Source organism: Dendrobates tinctorius, unplaced genomic scaffold (assembly GCF_039654945.1).
Source record: "Dendrobates tinctorius isolate UK_male_01 unplaced genomic scaffold, ASM3965494v1 ptg000165l, whole genome shotgun sequence".
Classification (NCBI taxonomy): domain Eukaryota; kingdom Metazoa; phylum Chordata; class Amphibia; order Anura; family Dendrobatidae; genus Dendrobates; species Dendrobates tinctorius.
The window spans coordinates 13,969,277-13,989,153 of NW_027361832.1; the positions used below are offsets into that span (position 1 = coordinate 13,969,277).

Consider the following 19,877-nt stretch of genomic DNA (forward strand, 5'->3'; position numbering starts at 1 on the left):
CCTTACCTCTTGATCCACTGTGCACCAACGGTAGTTACTCCCCTGGACAAAATTGACTCACCCCCAGAGGCTGTGGGGTACTCGGTGCCGGGCCCGTTGATTACAATGGGAGATGTCACAGCGGCAGAGACCCGGCCCGTGGCCTCAGGCGGTCAACGTAAAAGGGGGTAGAGTGATGGGGATAAAGTCATTGAGATGAATCGTGACGCCACCTGTGGTTTCTGGTCAGTTTGACCAGCGCTGCAGGGTTGCTTCTCTGGGACAGATGGTGTGGTGCAGCAATGATGTTGCAGCCCTCCACAGGTAGGGCTGTAGTTCCAGGGCAAAGGAGATGAGGTTGAGGTAGATGAGGAGATAGTGAGGAGGAGTAGATGGTGCAGTGTTAGGCACAGAGCTGTAGCAATGCTGAGTGGGTTGGCGTAGGAAGAAGGCAATGAGACAGATGAATGCAGTTCCAGTTCTTTTACTCACGTTCTTGGCACAGACAGCTGCCCGCTTCAATGCTGCGGTCTCCAGATCAGGGTCTCAGCCAACTCCCAGGCAGACGGAATTAACCTTTCCAGCTCTCCCTTTCGTGTGCCTGTTCTGAACGTCTCCTTTCTAGCGCTTATACTGAAGTACTTGTAGTTGTGTGTTAAACCCAAGTTCCTCCTCTCAGATGTTCCTTGGAACTCTACTCGCATGACAAGTGACTGTAGCCTGCTTTGGGGGCTCCATCCGTCATGCCCCGGCTCACGCATAGGTTGCCACCGTGTCTTCGAGTCTTTTGTGGGAATACAGTGGTCACAGCTCCTATTCCTCCGGAGTCTGCTGCTGGAACATTAGCTTCACAAACAGCCTCAGGGACCGGACCCCGGCCATGCGCTTCAAACTTCAGGAAGGGTTCTGCTCTGACCCTAGTCCTTCGTTCTCTTCTCCTTACGTTCCATACTAAACTATCTTCCTTCTGAAGAATCAGGCTTTCTATTGCCCTTTCCCGTGCCAGCAGCTCCAGGTCAATGAAGTCTGCTGCAGCAGCTCCTTCACTCCATCCCCCTCGGTGGATCTTCTCTCACCGACTGACCTAGTCCTAATATTCTCCCGCTCTCTTGTGTAGTCTAAGCTCCACCCACCTCCCAGCACTCTTCGTGTTCCAAGCAGGGAGCCACCAAAGGTGCTTTGCTTACACTACTGTGTTTGTGTGGGATGCAGGTGTTAGAGGCTGGTCAGGTGTTACCATCTTACCTGGAGAGTGGGATACTACACCTCAGGAGGAGGTGCAGTACCTCTGTGGCGACTGAACCCTCAGGGGCGCCACATACCCCCTCCATTAACCGCAGCACGTCCACGGGCTGTAAACAAATGAGTAGTAAGATGTTACATAAGGAACATACAAAATTTTTAAAATGCATTTTAACAAGTAAACAATTTTTAAACTAAACTTCCCCATATGAGAGGCACTGATTCTTAAATGTTGCAGAACAAGTTAACAGACTACCTATAATTTAACATTTTACCTAATTTAAAGTGCTATTGGCAGTAACCATTGCTAAGAAGTTCACTACCAGTTCAAGTATTACCATTTTCACTTCAACACCTTTTTCTTTTGTCATTCACATTTTCACATTCTGCTGTTTCTTCTAGACCCATAGGTGACAACCGCTGACTCCTGGTTCGTCACCGGAATTTAAATTCAGAGTTTCACATTTTTTTTTTTATTAAAACATTACTACAAACTTAATTCTATAGAAAATCTGTTCTAATGCCATAACTATTCTCTACTGCTATTAACATTTTTATTAAAGACTACACCACTACTGTACAACCTATTCTTGTAGAAGAAATGCTTTCACTATAAAATACTAAACAATAATTATTAAGACATTAAAGGCAACATTCTTGAGTGATATAGACACTGGTCCAGCCAGGATGTCTTGCAGTGTCCTGGGAATTGGAGCAGAACTCCAGGTCTGAGGTAGTTCTTATTTGAAGAAGGTTCATGTAAAACCAAGAGAGAGCACCTTAAGAGGTGCAAACTATTTACAGGAAAGTTTGTGAATCATTTCAAGTTCATGATCACTGCAGTTCTGTATAAAAGGCGAAAACTGATGCCAAAAACTAGGCCAAAACTGGAAAAAAGATAAACAATGGGGCACAACGGTGCCAATACCCTCCTGGGTAACAGTTCAGTTAGTTGCAGTCATTTTTAGTGCTTTTTTCCTCCTGGTGTGGTGGAAGCGGGCTTCTTTTTGCTGATTCCAGGGAAGGCTGTCTGGGTGTCCACCTCCTGGCGGATTGACGAATTGCAGGTACTCTTCCTCCCAAGGAGTTAGATTGGTGGCTGCCCGTGCAGATGGGGTGACAGCTGGTCTTTGAGCAGGAGCTGCCTGTGGTACAGCAGGGGTGGCAACCTGTACCTGGGGGTGTTTCACTTCCATGGATGTAGCCTGCTTGGCCTTGCTGGGTACAAATACCACGGTGGGGACTGCCTCTGCCAGTGGAACATAGGCCTTGTCCCTTTTGTAGGCTATAAACTCCTCCGGGATGCAGCGCACGTTCAGGGCATACCAGCCACGTAGCCCCTCGTGCCGGATGAAGGTGACGTACTCTCCCGGGTATACACTCACTGGCCACTTTATTAGGTACACCTGTCCAACTGTGTGTTAAGACTTAATTTCTAATCAGCCAATCACATGGCGGCAACTCAGTGCATTTAGGCATGTAGACATGGTCAAGACAATCTCCTGCAGTTCAAACCGAGCATCAGTATGGGGAAGAAAGGTGATTTGAGTGCCTTTGAACGTGGCATGATTGTTGGTGCCAGAAGGGCTGGTCTGAGAATTTCAGAAACTGCTGATCTACTGGGATTTTCACGCACAACCATCTCTAGGGTTTACAGAGAATGGTCCGAAAAAGAAAAAAAATCCAGTGAGCGGCAGTTCTGTGGCCGGAAATGCCATGTTGATGCCAGAGGTCAGAGGAGAATGGGCAGACTGGTTCGAGCTGATAGAAAGGCAACAGTGACTCAAATTGCCACCCGTTACAACCAAGGTAGGCAGAAGAGCATCTCTGAACGCACAGTGCGTCGAACTTTGAGGCAGATGGGCTACAGCAGCAGAAGACCACACTGGGTACCACTCCTCTCAGCTAAGAACAGGAAACTGAGCCTACAATTTGCACAAGCTCATCGAAATTGGACAGTAGAAGATTGGAAAAACGTTGCCTGGTCTGATGAGTCTCGATTTCTGCTGCGACATTCGGATGGTAGGGTCAGAATTTGGCGTAAACAACATGAAAGCATGGATCCATCCTGCCTTGTATCAACGGTTCAGGCTGGTGGTGGTGGTGTCATGGTGTGGGGAATTTTTTCTGGGCACTCTTTGGGCCCCTTGGTACCAATTGAGCATCGTTGCAACGCCACAGCCTACCTGAGTATTGTTGCTGACCATGTCCATCCCTTTATGACCACAATGTACCCAACATCTGATGGCTACTTTCAGCAGGATAATGCGCCATGTCATAAAGCTCGAATCATCTCAGATTGGTTTCTTGAACATGACAATGAGTTTACTGTACTCAAATGGCCTCCTCAGTCACCAGATCTCAATCCAATAGAGCATCTTTGGGATGTGGTGGAACGGGAGATTCGCATCAGGGATGTGCAGCCGACAAATCTGCGCCAACTGTGTGATGCCATCATGTCAATATGGTCCAAAATCTCTGAGGAATGCTTCCAGCACCTTGTTGAATCTCTGCCACGAAGAATTGAGGCAGTTCTGAAGGCAAAAGGGGGTCCAACCCCTTACTAGCATGGTGTACCTAATAAAGTGGCCAGTGAGTGTAGATCACAAGCAGGGTGTCCCCTCCGGAGGTGGGAATCTACATCCCTCCGGCTGACAAAGAGGTCGGAGATCCTCTGGGGGTCGGAGATGAAGCCAAACCCCCTTTCCAGATTGAAGTTCAGGACCTGACACCAGCCGGCCGAGACCCGGGGACCGTAGTGCCCGGCGCGGGCATTTTCTTTCCGGTCCATGTCAGGGCCCAGCACTGCCAGTCTCTGCTGCTCCCTCTCCCGCTGCTCTGCTGCCAGCTTGCGGTTAGTCTGCTGGTAGTAAGGCTCTTCCTCCTCCACCTCTTGGGGCCGGCCTCTACCCACCGTGGACAGGGGCACCACTGCCAGGGGTTCAGGTGTTCCCCCCCCCCCCGGGACTAGTATCCCGGTCCCAGACTAGGTCCAGCACGACCTGCCCGGACGTTGGAGCAGACGGGCACTCAGTGATCTCCCCAGTCGCAGGGGCGGCGGTCATACCTGGCGCCTCCTGGCGGTGCTCCAGCTCTGGTGCAGGCACTGGACGGCAGCCGGTGGCAGCGGTGGTTGCTGGAGCTGCCTGTTCAGCGGGCAGCGACGGTGGTGGAGCGGATGCTGACTCCGAGTCTGCAGGGGCCTCCGGTGGGACCTGCGTGGCCGCGCTAGGTCCAGGCAGGAGCGCAGTCGCCATCTTCTCTTCAGCTCCCAGGCCCTCGGGTAACTTCTCCTGGCAGGCAGCGCTCAGCGGCGGTTGCAGCGTGGAGGTGGTGACAGGCGCTGCCGATGGCATCGCAGCGAACGCGGGTTCCACAGGTGCTGCCTGGGGGAGAACTGGTGCAGCGGCGGCGGGTACCGGTGGTGGAGGTACTGTTTGCGCAGGCCCCTCCTGGGCGCACTGCAGATTCATGGTCCACAGAGCCTCTTGTTTCAGCCGCAGATGGTGGGTCAGCTGGGCAATTTCTTCCTCCAGCTGCTGGCGGTCCATCGTGGAAGCAGGATCGGAGCCTTCGGCTAGTGCACCGGGGAAGACAAGCTCAGCCTCCTGGCGCTCTTCAGGCCTCCGTCCTTCCTCCAACATGGCGTCCTGGTGTTCTCTCTCCTTCCTGGGCTCCTTTCCCGCCACAGGGCTTTGCTCCTCCTTCCTGGGGCGGCGTCTTCTTCCTCTGCCTCCATACCAAGCCAGTATACAAACCCCTCTGGGGGTGGGGCATGTTGCTGTTGCCTAGAAGTTCAGACAGGAGAGGCCCAGGACAGTTCGCGCTCTTTTCTTAGGGCCACCCATGTTGTCACGCCTTTCTTCACCGCACCAGCGGACATTTTGAGAGTCCATTTTACAATCTATCATTTTGGTTGTTTTGCACATTCTCAGCAATTTTAAGTCCAATAAATCTTCAGCACACAGGACCCGGTGGTACCGGGCTTCGTCATCCTGTTCGTGACGCCAAAATTGACTCGCCCCCAGAGGCCGTGGGCTACTCGGTGCCGGGCCCGTTGATTACAATGGGAGATGTCACAGCGGCAGTGACCCGGCCCGTGGCCTCAGGCGGTCAACGTAAAAGGGGGTAGAGTGATGGGGATAAAGTCATTGAGATGATTTGTGACGCCACCTGTGGTTTCTGGTCAGTTTGACCAGCGCTGCAGGGTTGCTTCTCTGGGACAGATGGTGTGGTGCAGCAATGATGTTGCAGCCCTCCACAGGTAGGGCTGTAGTTCCAGGGCAAAGGAGATGAGATTGAGGTAGATGAGGAGATAGTGAGGAGGGGTAGATGGTGCAGTGTTAGGCACAGAGCTGTAGCAGTGCTGAGTGGGTTGGCGCAGGAAGAAGGCAATGAGACAGATGAATACAGTTCCAGTTCTTTTACTCACGTTCTTGGCACAGACAGGTGCCCGCTTCAATGCTGCGGTCTCCAGATCAGGGTCTCAGCCAACTCCCAGGCAGACGGAATTAACCTTTCCAGCTCTTCCTATCGTGTGCCTGTTCTGAAAGTCTCCTTTCTAGCGCTTATACTGAAGTACTTGTAGTTGTGTGTTAAACCCAAGTTCCCTCCTCTCAGATGTTCCTTGGAACTCTACTCACATGACAATTGACTGTGGCCTGCTTCGGGGACTCCATCCGTCATGTCCCGGCTCATGCATAGGTTGCCACCGAGTCTTCGAGTCTTTTGTGGGAATAGAGTGGTCACAGCTCCTATTCCTCCAGTGTCTGCTGCTGGAACATTAGTTTCACAAACAGCCTCTGGAACTGGACCCCGGCCATGAGCTTCAAACTTCAGGAAGGGTTCTGCTCTGACCCTAGTCCTTCGTTCTCTTCTCCTTACGTTCCGTACTAAACTATCTTCCTTCTGAAGAATCAGGCTTTCTATTGCCCTTTCTCGTGCCAGCAGCTCCAGGTCACTGAAGTCTGCTGCAGCACCTCTTTCACTCTATCCCTCTCAGGGGATCTTCTCTCACCGACTGACCTAGTCCAAATATTCTCCCACTCTCTTGTGCAGTCTAAGCTCCACCCACCTCCCAGCACTCTTCGTGTTCCAAGGAGGGAGCCGCCAAAGGTGCTTTGCTACACTACTGTGTTTGTGTGGGATGCAGGTGTTAGAGGCTGGTCAGGTGTTACCATCTTACCTGGAGAGTGGGATACTACACCTCAGGAGGAGGTGCAGTACCTCTGTGGCGACTGAACCCTCAGGGGCGCCACAGAAGCACACAAGGCACAAGACTATATAACACAGTCTTGCTTTAGGATTTCACCTTTTACAATGTAATGATGAAAGCTACGGCAAATCTCCATGTAACACTTTTTTTTCTGCAATAGACAAAAATGCTTTGTGTGACCTGACCCCTATATTTCATGTATCAGCCAACAACAACCGCTATGAAGGTTCCTGGAAGGATGGCATGAAGCATGGACCTGGGAAGTTCTACTACCTTGACATAGGCAGAATCTATGACGGATATTGGATAATGGACATTGCCAAGTGTGGGACTGTAGAGGACATTGTCTGCACGGAGGCTCCTGACACCAAAAAGCATCCTATTCCAGAGGTAATATTAGAGTGCAGTCAGGCGGCCATATAACACGGACGATGATCGTATCACAATACTCGGACTGGCTGGCGGCTCTCCTGACCAGAGCGTCGCAGCTGCATAGAAATACATGCTGCTACGCTCTGGTTATTCTATGCAGATGTGACGCTCGGGTCAGGAGAGCCACCAGCCATTCCGGGCATTATAATACGATCGTCGTCCGTGTTATACTTTTAGGCCGTTGCTGCGACCTAAAAGTAAGAAACTGAAGGCAGTATGGTGCATCATAACAACACTGTTACAGCTCCTGCCCCAAACATGAATTCTCTCTCTAAGAAGTGATGCATAAAACTGCAGGGTGTACGGTGCAGAAACCTGTTAAGAGGTTATACCTGAACTGTATAGTTCCCCTAGAATTTATTCACACAGTTGCTCTCCTTCCCATTAGGAAATCACATGAAGAAAAATCCCAAGGCCTCAGTTCATCGCATGTGTTTTTAAGTAATTTTTCTTTTTTGACTCATTTTCCACCAAATTCTTCAAAAATGTCACCCATAGATTCACAAATTGTACACAAAATCAATAATGCCCTTTTTGTGACCTTTTAGCTTAAAAAAAGCCCACATATTTTCCACTAAACTGTTGCAAAAAAAAAAGAAAAGTCAGGCATACAAGAGATCACTTCAGGAGGAAGAACAGGAGTATATTTGTGCAAAATTTTCAACTTTTTAAAAAGTTGCAATTGATGAATCACAGTGTTCACAGTGGAGAACATAAAATAGACCTTGGTGACCGAACCATTTTTCACCTTAATGACTAGGCCAAATTTTACAATTCAGACCACTGTCACTTTATAAGTTTATAACTTTGAAACATTTAAACTTATCCCACTGATTTCATGATAGCTGTAAAATTTATTCGATATATCTGGCATTAATTTGTGAAAAAAACGTAAATTTGGCAAAAATTTTGAAAATATTCACAATTTTCAAACTTTTAATTCTTATGCTTTTAAATCAGAGAGATGTGTCATAAATAAATAATAGTTAATAAATAATATTTCCCACATGTCTACTTTACATTAGCACAATTTTTGAAACATATTTTTTTTTGTACAAAGTTGGAAGAGTTAAAAGTTGACCAGCGATTTCTCATTTTACCAACAAAATTTACAAAACCATCTTTTTTAAGAACCACCTCACATTTGCAGTGACTTTGAGGGGCCTATACAATAGAAAATACCCAAAAGTGATACCATTCTAAAAACTGTACCCCTCATGGTGCTCAAAACCACATTCAAAACCATTCAAAAAGTTTATTAACCCTTCAGGTGCTTAACATTTAATTTTTTTTCACAAAAATTTACTTTAGACCCAAACTTTTTTATTTTAAGGCTGGAGTCACACACAACCATTAAAAAATCGGTCCCATTTTAACGGTACGAAATCGCACAAAGAATTCTTGGCCAGATATCCGTCTGTCATCCCATTTTCCGGCAAGGAACCAATTTTAATTGCATCAAAGCATCAAATTGACATCCAATGCCAATGCCTGATGCCCTATCCTATAGACCTGGAGAAGTTGTGCGATTTAATCGCAAGTCACACGTTTGGTGCGTTTTCCATGCGTTTTTTTATCGCATCCATAGACTTGCATTGGGGAATCCGATCCGAAAATCGGTGACAATCGCAGCATGCTGCGTTTGTCTCGGTCCGAGGATCAGATGCGATAAAAAATCGCATGATGTGAGCTGCCCCATAGAATAACATGGGTTCGAATGCAATGCGATTTTTTTATCGCATTGCATTCGACCGTTTTAATCGCTAGTGTGACCCCGGCCTAACAAGGGTAACAGGAGAAACTGGACCCCAAAATTTGTTGTGCAATTTCTCCTGAATATTACGATACCTTACTTGTGGGGGAAATCTACTGTTTGGGCACGCGGCAGGGCTCAGAAGGGAAGGAGCTCCATATGGCTTTTTGAATGTAAAATTTGCTGAAATAATTAGTGGACGCCATGTTGCGTTTGGAGAGCCCCTGATGAGCCTATCTAGTGGAAACCCCCCCCACAAGTGACCCCATTTTGGAAACCACACTCCTCATTGATTTTATCCAGAAGTATAGTGAGCATTTTTAACCCACAGGTATAACACAGAATTTGATAACATTAGATTGTCATATTGAATATGTCATCATTGGTGTTAAGCACAAGCGCTCGCTATTCCAGTTTGCATTGGGTGCTCAGGTATGTACCGAATATCGTGACTGCTTGAGACACATGCTTGATTCCCTGCCCCGCATGTGTCGCGGCAATTAGACACCCCAAAAAAACATGTGGGGATCAGTGATACTCTGTGCATACCTGAGCACCCAATGCAAACTTGAGGAGCGAGCACATGCGCTCAAAACTAATATGTCATGTAGTAATTTTTTTTTTACTTTTGGAAAAATCCCAATTCTAACCCCAACTGCGAAGAAAAAAAAAATATTTTATATTTTTCGTCTAACTAAGGGGGTGACAAAGGTGGATTTGATTTGCTATTTTTCTCCTTCACCTCATTGGGGGACACAGGTACTGTGGGTGTATGCTAATGCTGCCTGGAGGCTGACACTAAGTGAAAAAAAGAGGTTAGCTCCTCCTCCACCATATACACCCTCGCCCCGATTGCAGGCGGAAACCAGTTTTTTGCTTAGTGTCTGTTGGAGGCACACGTCGGTCTGTCTCAAGACTGATTTTTTTTTCTCTTTTTTCCCCATGAAGATAAGACAGGGGCGACGGACCCTATTGAAAGCACGTGCGAGTGTCCCTCCATGTATCCCCTCCCGCACCGTGGGACATGATGCCGGACTTAGCCCTGTCCACCCTAGGGTATTGAAACCCTAGGCTGCACAGAGGCACAAACATAGTCCGTGCGGCCCACTGCCCCCAATGCTAAGACTGCGGTGGGCAGATGGTCCCTCTCCTCACCCCTTGAGGGGTTAGCTGGAGCTAGGGTGCCGGCACCGTCCTTGTTTCATATGGTCCCCCTCCCCTCTACATGAGCTGGACGGAGGTGGATGGCCAGGGAGGGCTCCTGCAGCGGCAGCGGCGGATCAGGTCCCGGCCTTGATTCTGGAGTCTGGCGGTTCCGCCACCCCCCGGGCAGATGGAAAAAATCGAGGCCGCGGCTTCAGCCGGCGCTAGGCTGCGGCCAGAAGTCCCCGTAGAAATTTAGGCCCCGGCTTCAGGCCGAAACTAGGCCACAAAAGAAAATACCGCCCCCATGATCCGTTTTTTCTTCCGGGGGCCTGCCCACAGTGGTGGCACGCAGATTGAAGTGACGCCTCGCATGCTGAATACACAGGTGACACAGGACTGGGGTAAGTGCTGCCCCCCAGCCCCACAGAGAGGCCATGCTAACAGAAGCAAAGAGCGCTCTCCCCCGGCATTTTTTTCAGCACGGATGCCTGACAGGTACAGCATGTCAGGAAAACCTAAGACCCATACGTTCTTATACGCTGCATGCATCTCCTGTCAGTCTGCTTTTCCGCGAGCGCAGACCAAGCGAGTCCGAATGCGCTCAGGAGCCCTCCCCTGCGACCGAGCCCAGTGTACCAAGTCCCCCGGAATGGGCGTTATCACTGTCGCAATCTATGGCGTCACTTACGAGAGCAATCAAGTCCCCTCGTGCCCCAGATAGGGGCAGGGACAGTGGCTCGCCTGTCTTAGAGAGGTCCTCTACCTCACAGGAGCCTCCGGCCTGCAGGGACCGCTCTCACTCCAGGCAGCCCCGGGGGGAAACGAACCCACGTGGTGTCTCCCGGTCCATCCGGTGCCTCTGTACCCGTGAGCTCGGCTTCTCGCTCCCCGTCACCAGCAGTCGATAGCGAGCAAGGCTCGGACCACGACTTGGACGTTCCCCTTGACCTAGATACGCCAGGTGGTCAGGAAACGGTTGACAGTCTCATAGAAGCCATCAACCAGACTCTGGGGATTGAGGATGATTTCACTCTGGCTTTGGGCCATAAGGTGTCATTTAAGCGAGTCAAGTGTCCCCATAGAGTATTTTGCACTCACCCTGAATTTGCGGACATAGTGCAATGACACCGAGAACGGCCGGACAGGCGGTTCTCGGGCCAGAAGGCACTCGAGGCGAAGTATCCCTTTGCCCCGGATCTCCGTAAAAAGTGGACGGAATCCCCAACGGTGGATCCACCTGTGTCGCGCTTGGCTACAAAAACTCTACTATCCGTACCTAGTGGTTCTTTTATTAAGGATCACACTGATCGTCTCATAGAGAACTTGGCTCGCTCAGTGTTTGAGGCATCAGGATCAGCACTCTCTCCCTCATTCGCAGCAACGTGGGTAGCCAAGGCCATGATTTCTTGGTCAGAATCATTGAATAGAGCCTTGCAAGACATAGACTTACCAGCTGAAGTATCAGAAATCACAAATCAGATAGCCATGGCGGGGGACTACTTGATCAATGCTTCTTTAGATGCAGCCAACTGCGCGGCACTTGTGGCCACAAATGCAATCTCCATTAGGAGAGCGCTATGGTTAAGGACATGGCGGGCCGATTCAGCCTCAAAAAAGTCCTTGACAGCGCTACCATACCAGTGTGGCTGCCTGTTCGGAGAGAAGTTAGATCAGCTCATCTCCGACTCCACAGGAGGCAAGAGTGGTTTTCCTCGTCAACAAAAGGTCAAACCGCCGTTTCGTCACCAGTTTCAGGCGCGTTTTCGGGCCTTTCGCAACCCCGGGTGGACTACGGTGGCTAATTCCGCCGCGTCAGGGCGCCCCAACCAGAATAGGGACTGACAGGTCTCATATAGAACCAACCTATTGGGGAGGATGCGTGCTAACCTGTCAGGTCGAGGGGATCCTGGTCCCAAAGATCTTCAGCCAAATGACTCGGGGCATTTGTCAGGCGGCACCAGCAAGGTAGGCGGCCGCCTACTCCGGTTTCACCACGCCTGGCTCAATGTCACACACGACACATGGGTGAGAGAGCTGGTGTCCACAGGGTACAAGATAGAATTTGTCAGGTACCCCCTGAGACAATTTTTTCTTTTCCGTCTTCCCAAAGTGGATACCCAGGCAAAGGCTCTACTAGGAGCCATTGATTTGCTCAGCCGCAATGGAGTTATTATTCCGGTACCGGAAAACGAGAAGACGCAGGGCTTCTATTCCAAACTGTTTGCAGTCCCCAAAAAGGACGGGACTGTCAGGCCTGTTTTGGATCTAAAGCTCCTGAACAAATTTATCAGGATCAGACATTTCCAGATGGAGTCACTCCGTTCAGTCACATCGGCAATGGGGCAGGGAGAATACTTGGCCTCTATCGATATCCAGGACGCCTTTCTACGTATCTCCATTTTCCCTCCGCATCAAAGGTTTCTACGCTTCGTCATCAACGGTCTACATCTTTCGGTTTGCAGCGCTGCTTTTCGGGCTAGCCACTGCCCCCAGAGTGTTCACAAAAGTCATGGCAGTCCTCATGGCCATCCTGCACTCCCGGGGCATAGTCGTATTCCCCTACTTAGACTTCCTCTTGGTCAACGGCCATTCAAGGCGGGCATGCGAGGAAAGTGTCAGCATTACGCTAGATACTCTTGTCCGCTTAGGGTGGTTGGTCAATGTAAAGAAGTCATCCCTTGTTCCAGCTCAGAGAATTTCCTTTTTAGGGATGACCTTCGACACTTGCTGAGGGTTGGTAATTCTCCCTCGAGACAAGGCCCTAGCCCTCCGGCAGGGAGTGCGGGTACTGCGTCAACCACTCCCTCACACCATCCGTTTCTGCATGAGGATTCTAGGAAAAATGGTGGCAGCGATGGAAGCGATCCCGTTCGCCCAGTTCCATCTTTGCCCCCTGCAGCACGCCCTCTTATCATCCTGGGACAAGAACCGTTCACTCTCGATCATCGGTGCCGGTTGTCCTCTCAGGTCAGACAGTCACTAGAGTGGTGGACAATCAGTTCCTCCCTTCTTCAGGGGAAACCCTTTCCCCCTGATCAGTGGCTGGTGGTCACAACGAACACCAGCCTTCTCGGCTGGGGAGCGGTTTTTTGCCACCACACAACCCAGGGACGGTGGTCGCCACAGGAGGCACGCCTCCTGATCAACTTGCTGGAGATACGGCAATCCGGCTGACCCTGCAACGGTTTCATCACCTTCTAGCAGGCCGCCCCGTTCGGATTCAGTCGGACAACGCCACGGCGGTGGCTTACATAAATCACCAAGGGGGCACCGGCAGCAGGGCAACCATGCGCGAGGTAGGGCACATGCTTCGCTGGGCCGAGAGGAACCGCTCGGTGATATCGGCGGTCCACATCCCGGGGTTAGAGAACTGGGCGGCAGGCTTCCTCAGCCGGCAGGGGCTCGCGTCTGGGGAATGGTCACTACACCCAGAGGTCTTTCAGCAGATTTGCCAACGGTGGGGAACACAGGATGTGGATCTGATGGCCTCCAGGGTAAACGCCAAGGTGGCCGTATTTGTCGCTCGGTCCCGGGACCCGCAGGCAATCACCATGGATGCGCTGGTTCTGCCATGGAATCAGTTTCGCCTCCCATACCTATTTCCCCTGCTGCCACTACTTCCGAGGGTCATCAAGAAGATCAAGGCAGAAGGGGTGCCAGTGATTCTGCTGGCCCCAGACTGGCCTCGTCGGGCATGGTACGCAGATCTAGGGCAGCTGCTCGGCAATGTGCCATGGCGACTGCCAGAGGGCCCAGATCTACTTTCTCAGGGGCCGATCTGCCAGCCGAACTCAGGGGCCCTGTGTTTGACGGCTTGGCTGTTGAATCTTGGATTCTAACGCAGGCGGGGTTTGGGCGCAAAGTCGTTGCTACAATGATTAGCGCCCAGAAGCCTGCCTCAGCACGAATTTACCACCACACCTGGAAGGTTTTCTTTGCATGGTGTCGAGGCAACGGTTGTTCTCCACTGACATTCTCCATCCCTAATATCTTGGCTTTTCTCCAGTCCGGCCTAGAGTCAGGCTTAGCTCCCAGTTCTCTCAGGAGACAGATATCGTCTTTATCCGTCCTTTTTCAGCGCAGGATTGCTACCAACTTGCAGGTAAAGACTTTCATCCAGGGGGTCTCTCACTTGGTACCTCCCTAAAAGGTGCCTATGGATGCCTGGGACCTTAACCTGGTCCATTTGAGCCGCTACACGATGTCTCTTTGTCATACCTTTCCTGGAAGGTGGTGTTCCTGGTAGCTATAACATCAATCAGGCGGGTCTCGGAGCTGGCAGCGTTATCTTGCCGAGCCCCGTTTCTGACCTTTCACAAAGACAACGTGGTTCTTAGACCAGCTCCTCCTTTTTTGCTAAAAGTTGTTTCCTCGTTTCACATTAATGAGGATATTGTCTTGCCCTCTTTTTGTCCAGCACCGGTACACCGCGTGGAAAAGGCCCTGCATACGTTAGACCTGGTGAGAGCACTCAGGAGGTACGTGTCGCGGACGGCACCCTTTCGTCAGTCAGACGCTCTGTTCGTGCTCCCTGAAGGTCGCAGGAAGGGACTCGCTGCCTCGAAGTCGACCATAGCCAGATGGATTCGTTTGGCTATTCAGGAGTCCTACCGCATCAGAGGCGCGCCGATTCCAGCAGGTATCAGAGCACACTCTACTCGGGCAGTGGGCGCCTCTTGGGCGCTTCGGCACCAAGCTTTGACGGAACAGGTTTGCAATGCAGCAATCTGGTCCAGCCTGCACACGTTTACTAAACATTACAGTATCCATACTCAGGCTTCAGCGGATGCGAGTCTGGGTAGAAGGATTCTCCAAGCAGCTGTGGCACACCTTTAGACAGGAGGTGCATGTAGCTTGGATCGGTGAGTCAACTTCCCACCCAGGGACTGCTTTAGGACGTCCCACAGTACCTGTGTTCCCCAATGAGGCAAAGGAGAAACATGGATTTTTGTGATAACTCACCGTAAAATCCTTTTCTCCGAGACGCTCATTGGGGGACACAGCACCCACCCTGTTAGCCAAGTTGGCTTCTGTTTATTTAATTAATATGCTCTCTGTATGAGATTAGGGTGGTTATTTTCTAGACATGCTGTTACCTGCATTAAGGTTGATGTCTGATTTTTGATCTCCTACTGCTTTTGCACTAAACTGGTTTCCGCCCGCAATCGGGGCGAGGGTGTATACAGCGGCGGAGGAGCTAACCTCTTTTTTTCACTTAGTGTCAGCCTCCAGGCGGCAGTAGCATACACCCACAGTACGTGTGTCCCCCAATGAGCGTCTCGGAAAAAAGGATTTTACAGTGAGTTATCACAAAAATCCATGTGTTTTCTTTTGATCACTGTGATAGAGTCTATCACAGTGATCAAAAGGAACCAATAGGAAAAATTTCCTATTGTTGCCGGGTTCTGGCCGACAGATCCCCCGGGTCAGGGGATGGATCAGGAGACCCCATGAATGGTGGCAGTACCGTGAGTTCTTGAGGGGAATCATTTTCACTATCCTCTGACATGTATATCACGTCAGAAGAGAGAGAAATCATTGAAACAGCGCTGTTGTGATCGCTGTTGTTCACTGAATAAAGGCAATCATGTGATCGGGCACCGGAAAATCTGACCCTGATAATGTTCTCCAAGGTCTCAGCTATCCCTGCTAGCCAAGACCCCGGAGATTTAACGACCCTGGGGGCACTACAATCTTATTCCCGATTGCCATTTTAAAAACGGAAATGAGGGAATAAGTACCCTTAGCGGACACCGTTTTAATGCGTATCGGCGGTCGCTAAAGTCGCAAATCAAATGAAAAATAAGGCGCAAATGAAAAACACCAAAAACGGATAAAAAAAGGCACCAGTGCAATAATGAATGAGGCACCAAGAGTATAAATTGTTGCTGAGAAGAGACTATATATTGTAATTGCAGTCACTTTTCTTTTTTTTTCTAAAAAGTTGAAAGTGGCCGACCCCAAGAGCATCATTGAAGACGCAAAAAGAGGACTCGCATCTCCAGTACAGAAACTCAACATCACATTGGCTAACACCATGGCCATGCTATTGGACCACTGTTATCTCAAGTGAAGTCGTGGGCATACTATAGTTGTTATGGAAATAGAAAAAAATGTCTGAATTAAACTCCAAAAATAAAAAAAAAACACTAGCTGAAGGCTTAGATCATGTCAAGAGTCTCCAGTGACCACCTTGCTGAAGCCATGAACGTGCTCTGTGGCTAATAAATCGGATGCCATACGTATGCTATTCAGCTTATTCCAATAGCTCATATGTTTGGAATAATGGAAAGAAAAATTAGAAAGATCCATGTCTTTATGTGTAACACTTTCTTCACTGACTGTTAGGGCTCATACTCACTTGCGAGAGACTTGCACGATTCTCGTGCGAGTCTCTCGCATGAAAACCTGGCACAGCCGCCGACACTGGGACCGGAGTGTGGGGCTACATGTATTTCTATGCAGCCGCACGCTCCCCAACAGTAAGGAGAAGATGAGAGGAGGAGGAGCCAGCAAAAGATACAGTGAAGGAGAGGTCAGAGAGATAGGAGGAAAACCAGGAGAAAACGGTATCCTTGAGGCCAATGGAGCGGAGCATAGTGAGGAGGAGCTGATGATCCACAGTGTTGAATGCTGCGGAGAGATCCAAGAGAATTAGCATGGAGTAGTGACCATTAGATTTAGCTGTTAGTAGATCATTAGAGACTTTAGTGAGGGCAGTTTCAGTAGAATGTAAAGAGCGGAAACTGTATTGTAGAGGGTCGAGAAGAGAGTTATCTGAGAGATAACGGATAAGACGGGAGTGGACCAGGCGTTCCAGGAGTTTAGAGATGAAGGGAAGACTAGAGACAGGTCTATAGTTAGCTGCACAATTTTGGTCGAAGGATGGTTTTTTAAGTAGTGGATGTATGATGGCATGCTTAAATGAGGAGGGAAAGATACCGGAAAAGAGAGAGGTTGAATATTTTTGTTATGTGAGTGGTGACAGCAGGGGAAAGGGACTGGAGGAGATGTGAGGGAATAGGGTCACTGGTGCAAGTAGTAGGGCAAGAAGATGCAAGGAGCCTTATTACTTCTGTGACTGGTACAAAATCAGAGAGTGAGCTAGCTGCATTGGGGGAGGGAGGACAGTGCATGGTATGAGGGGATTGGGAGATAATTGACCATATCCAACAGGACATTTTCTCTTTGAAATAATTGGCCAGATCGTCAGCGCAGAAATCCGTGGTTTGGATCTGCACTCTTGGGTTGAGTAGAGAATGAAAAGTGTCAAAGAGACGTTTTGGGTTATTGGATAGTGAGGTGATGAGGATGTTGAAATAGGTTTGTTTGGAGTGGTGAAGGGCAGTGTTGTATGTTTTAAGCATAAACTTATAATGGATGAAATCGTCTGATAGATTGGATTTTCTCCAGTCGTTCGGCGCACCTGGAACACTTCTGTAGGAAACGTGTTTGCAGCGTGTGCCACGGTTGTCGCCGTCTGTGCCGAGTTGTTCTATGTATAGAAGGTGCAGTTTCATCCAGGGCACTTTGCAGTGTTTTGTTGTAATGCTTCAATGCAGAATCAGGACATGAGAGGGAGGAGATAGGGGCCAGTGATGACTGCAGGTTCTTCATAAGTTTCTGTGTGTTAATGGCCTGTATGTTTCTATAAGTGTGGAAAGTGGGGGTGACCTGAGCGGGATGGCAGTTCTTGATAGAGAATGAAAGAAGGTTGTGGTCACAGAGTGGGAAAGGGGAGTTTGTAAAATCAGACACTGAGCAAAGCCGGGAGAAGATCAAATCGAGGGAGTTTCCATCTTCATGCGTAGGAGTTAGTAAGCTGCGAAAGGCTGAAAGAGGAGGTTAGAAATAAAAGATGAGTAGCAGACGGGGAGAGGGGAAAAGCAATGGGGATGCTGAAGTCACCCAAGATGAGGATTGGGATGTCACAGGGGAGAAAATGTGGGAGCCAGGTGGCAAAGGGATCCAGGAACTGATGGGAGGGGCCCGGAGGATGATACAGAACCGCCACTCACATGGAGAAGGGGATGTAGAGTCTGACAGCATGGACCTCAAAAGAAGGGAAGACAAGTGAGGGTACTTGAGGAATAACCTGAAAGGTACAATTTGGGTGATAGGAGCAGACCAATGCCTCCACCTGCTGTTGACCGATCTTGGGGTATGAGAGAAGTGTAGTCCACCATATGAAAGAGCAGCGGTGGTGGTGGTGTTTGACTGCTGGATCCAGGTTTCAGTAAGAGCCAGAAGGCTAAGAGAATCAGAAAGGAAGAAGTCATAGATAAAGGAGAGTTTATTACACACTGAGCGAGAATTCCAAAGGGCACAATTAAAAGAGACAGCACGCACACAGGGAATTTTAATATTTGAGGGGTTTCTGAGTGTAGCAGTTGAGGGGTTTGACTTACTATAACATGGTAATATGTGATCAATTAGTATACCCAAATCTTTTTCACATGTGCTGTTGCTTAGCCCTATTCCTGCCATTCTGTATATGCTTTTTTTCATTTTTATTGCACAGATGTAGTACTTTGCATTTGTCCGTTAAAAACCATTTTGTTAGTTGCTGCCCACTGATCCAGTTTATTTATATCTTTTTGAATCCTCTGTCTCTTCTCTAGTATTGGCGATCCCTCCTAGCTTTGTGTCATCAGCAAATTTAATCAATTTACCCTCAATTCCTTCATCTAAATCAATGATAAAGATGTTGAACAATACAGGGCTCAGGACAGAGCCCTGTGTTACCCCACGTGAGACATTCTTCCAACTGGATATGCAGCCATTTACGACCACTCTTTGGGTCTGGTCACTAAGTCAGTTATGAATCCACCTAACAGTTGCCTTGTCCATTCCATACTGTCATTTTTTCAATAAGGATAGTGTAAGATACTTTGTCAAATGCTTTGCTGAAGTCAACATATAGTATATCTACCGCATTTCCATGATCCACCCAGTCAGTGATTCTGTCATAGAAGGAAATTAAGTTATTCTGACATGACTTGTTACAAACCAATGCTGACTCTGGGCTTTTTTGTTGCTGCATCACAAGGTTGATTCATGTTCAGTCTGTGATCTATTAGTATTGATTGCGTAGTGAGAATTTCATTTAGCAAAATCATTCATAATTCTTGGACATTTCTGCCCAGCCATTGGACCTTTCCGACCCTCTTTCTGGAGTTATTAAAATCTGTCTTTCTTAAGTTCACTCTTAAAGTATGAATCCTCACAGCTCTTCCTCCTCTTGTATTTCAAAATTCGAGGATAGCATAATCGCTGCCTACTAATTTCCAGCCACCTTTACTTCTTCAACCATTTCCTCCATGTTAAGAATTTGGTCCAAGATGCAGATCCTCTTGTACCTTTTGAAAGAACATTGTCAGCAAGAGAAGGTAAGAATTTTCTTGATCCATTACTTTTGCCTAAGAAAGATTCCCATCAAATATTTGGATAGATACAGTTAGGTCCATATACTGTATATTTGGACAGAGACATTTTTCTAATTTTGGTCCTAGACATTACCACAATGAATTTTAAACAAAACAATTCAGATGCAGTTGAAGTTCAGACTTTCAGCTTTCATTTGAGGGTATCCACATTAAAATTGGATGAAGGGTTTAGGAGTTTCAGCTCCTTAACATGTGCCACCCTGTTTTTAAAGGGACCAAAAGTAATTGGACAGATTAAATAATTGTAAATAAAATGTTCATTTCTATACTTGGTTGAAAACCCTTTGTTGGCAATGACTGCCTGAAGTCTTGAACTCATGGACATCACCAGACTTCTCTGTTTCCTCCTTTTTGATGCTCTGCCAGGCCTTAACTGCGATGGCTTTCAGTTGCTGTTTGTATGTGGGCCTGTCTGAAGTTTAGTCTTTAACAAGTGAAATGTATGCTCAATTGGGTTGAGATCAGGTGACTGACTTGGCCATTCAAGAATATTCCACTTCTTTGCTTTAATAAACTCCTGGGTTGCTTTGGCTTTATGTTTCATTGTCCATCTGTAGTATGAAACAACGACCAATCAGTTTGGCTGCATTTGGCTGGATCTGAGCACACAGTATGGCTCTGAATACCTCAGAATTCATTAGGCTGCTTCTGTCCTGTGCCACAT

The 19,877-nt window shown here is 48.6% G+C and overlaps 1 protein-coding gene across 1 annotated transcript in view; it reads left to right on the plus strand.

Moving 5' to 3' along the window:
* The window catches only part of LOC141053154 (MORN repeat-containing protein 3-like), a 68,003-nt gene extending 51,986 nt beyond the window's left edge, over positions 1–16,017 (plus strand). The window contains exons 5-6 of the mRNA XM_073550511.1: positions 6,642–6,826; positions 15,712–16,017. Coding sequence (XP_073406612.1) covers positions 6,642–6,826; positions 15,712–15,840 — 314 coding nt within the window. The 3' untranslated portion in view covers positions 15,841–16,017. The remainder of the gene's footprint in view (positions 1–6,641; positions 6,827–15,711) is intronic.
* Positions 16,018–19,877: the final 3,860 nt, after the last annotated feature.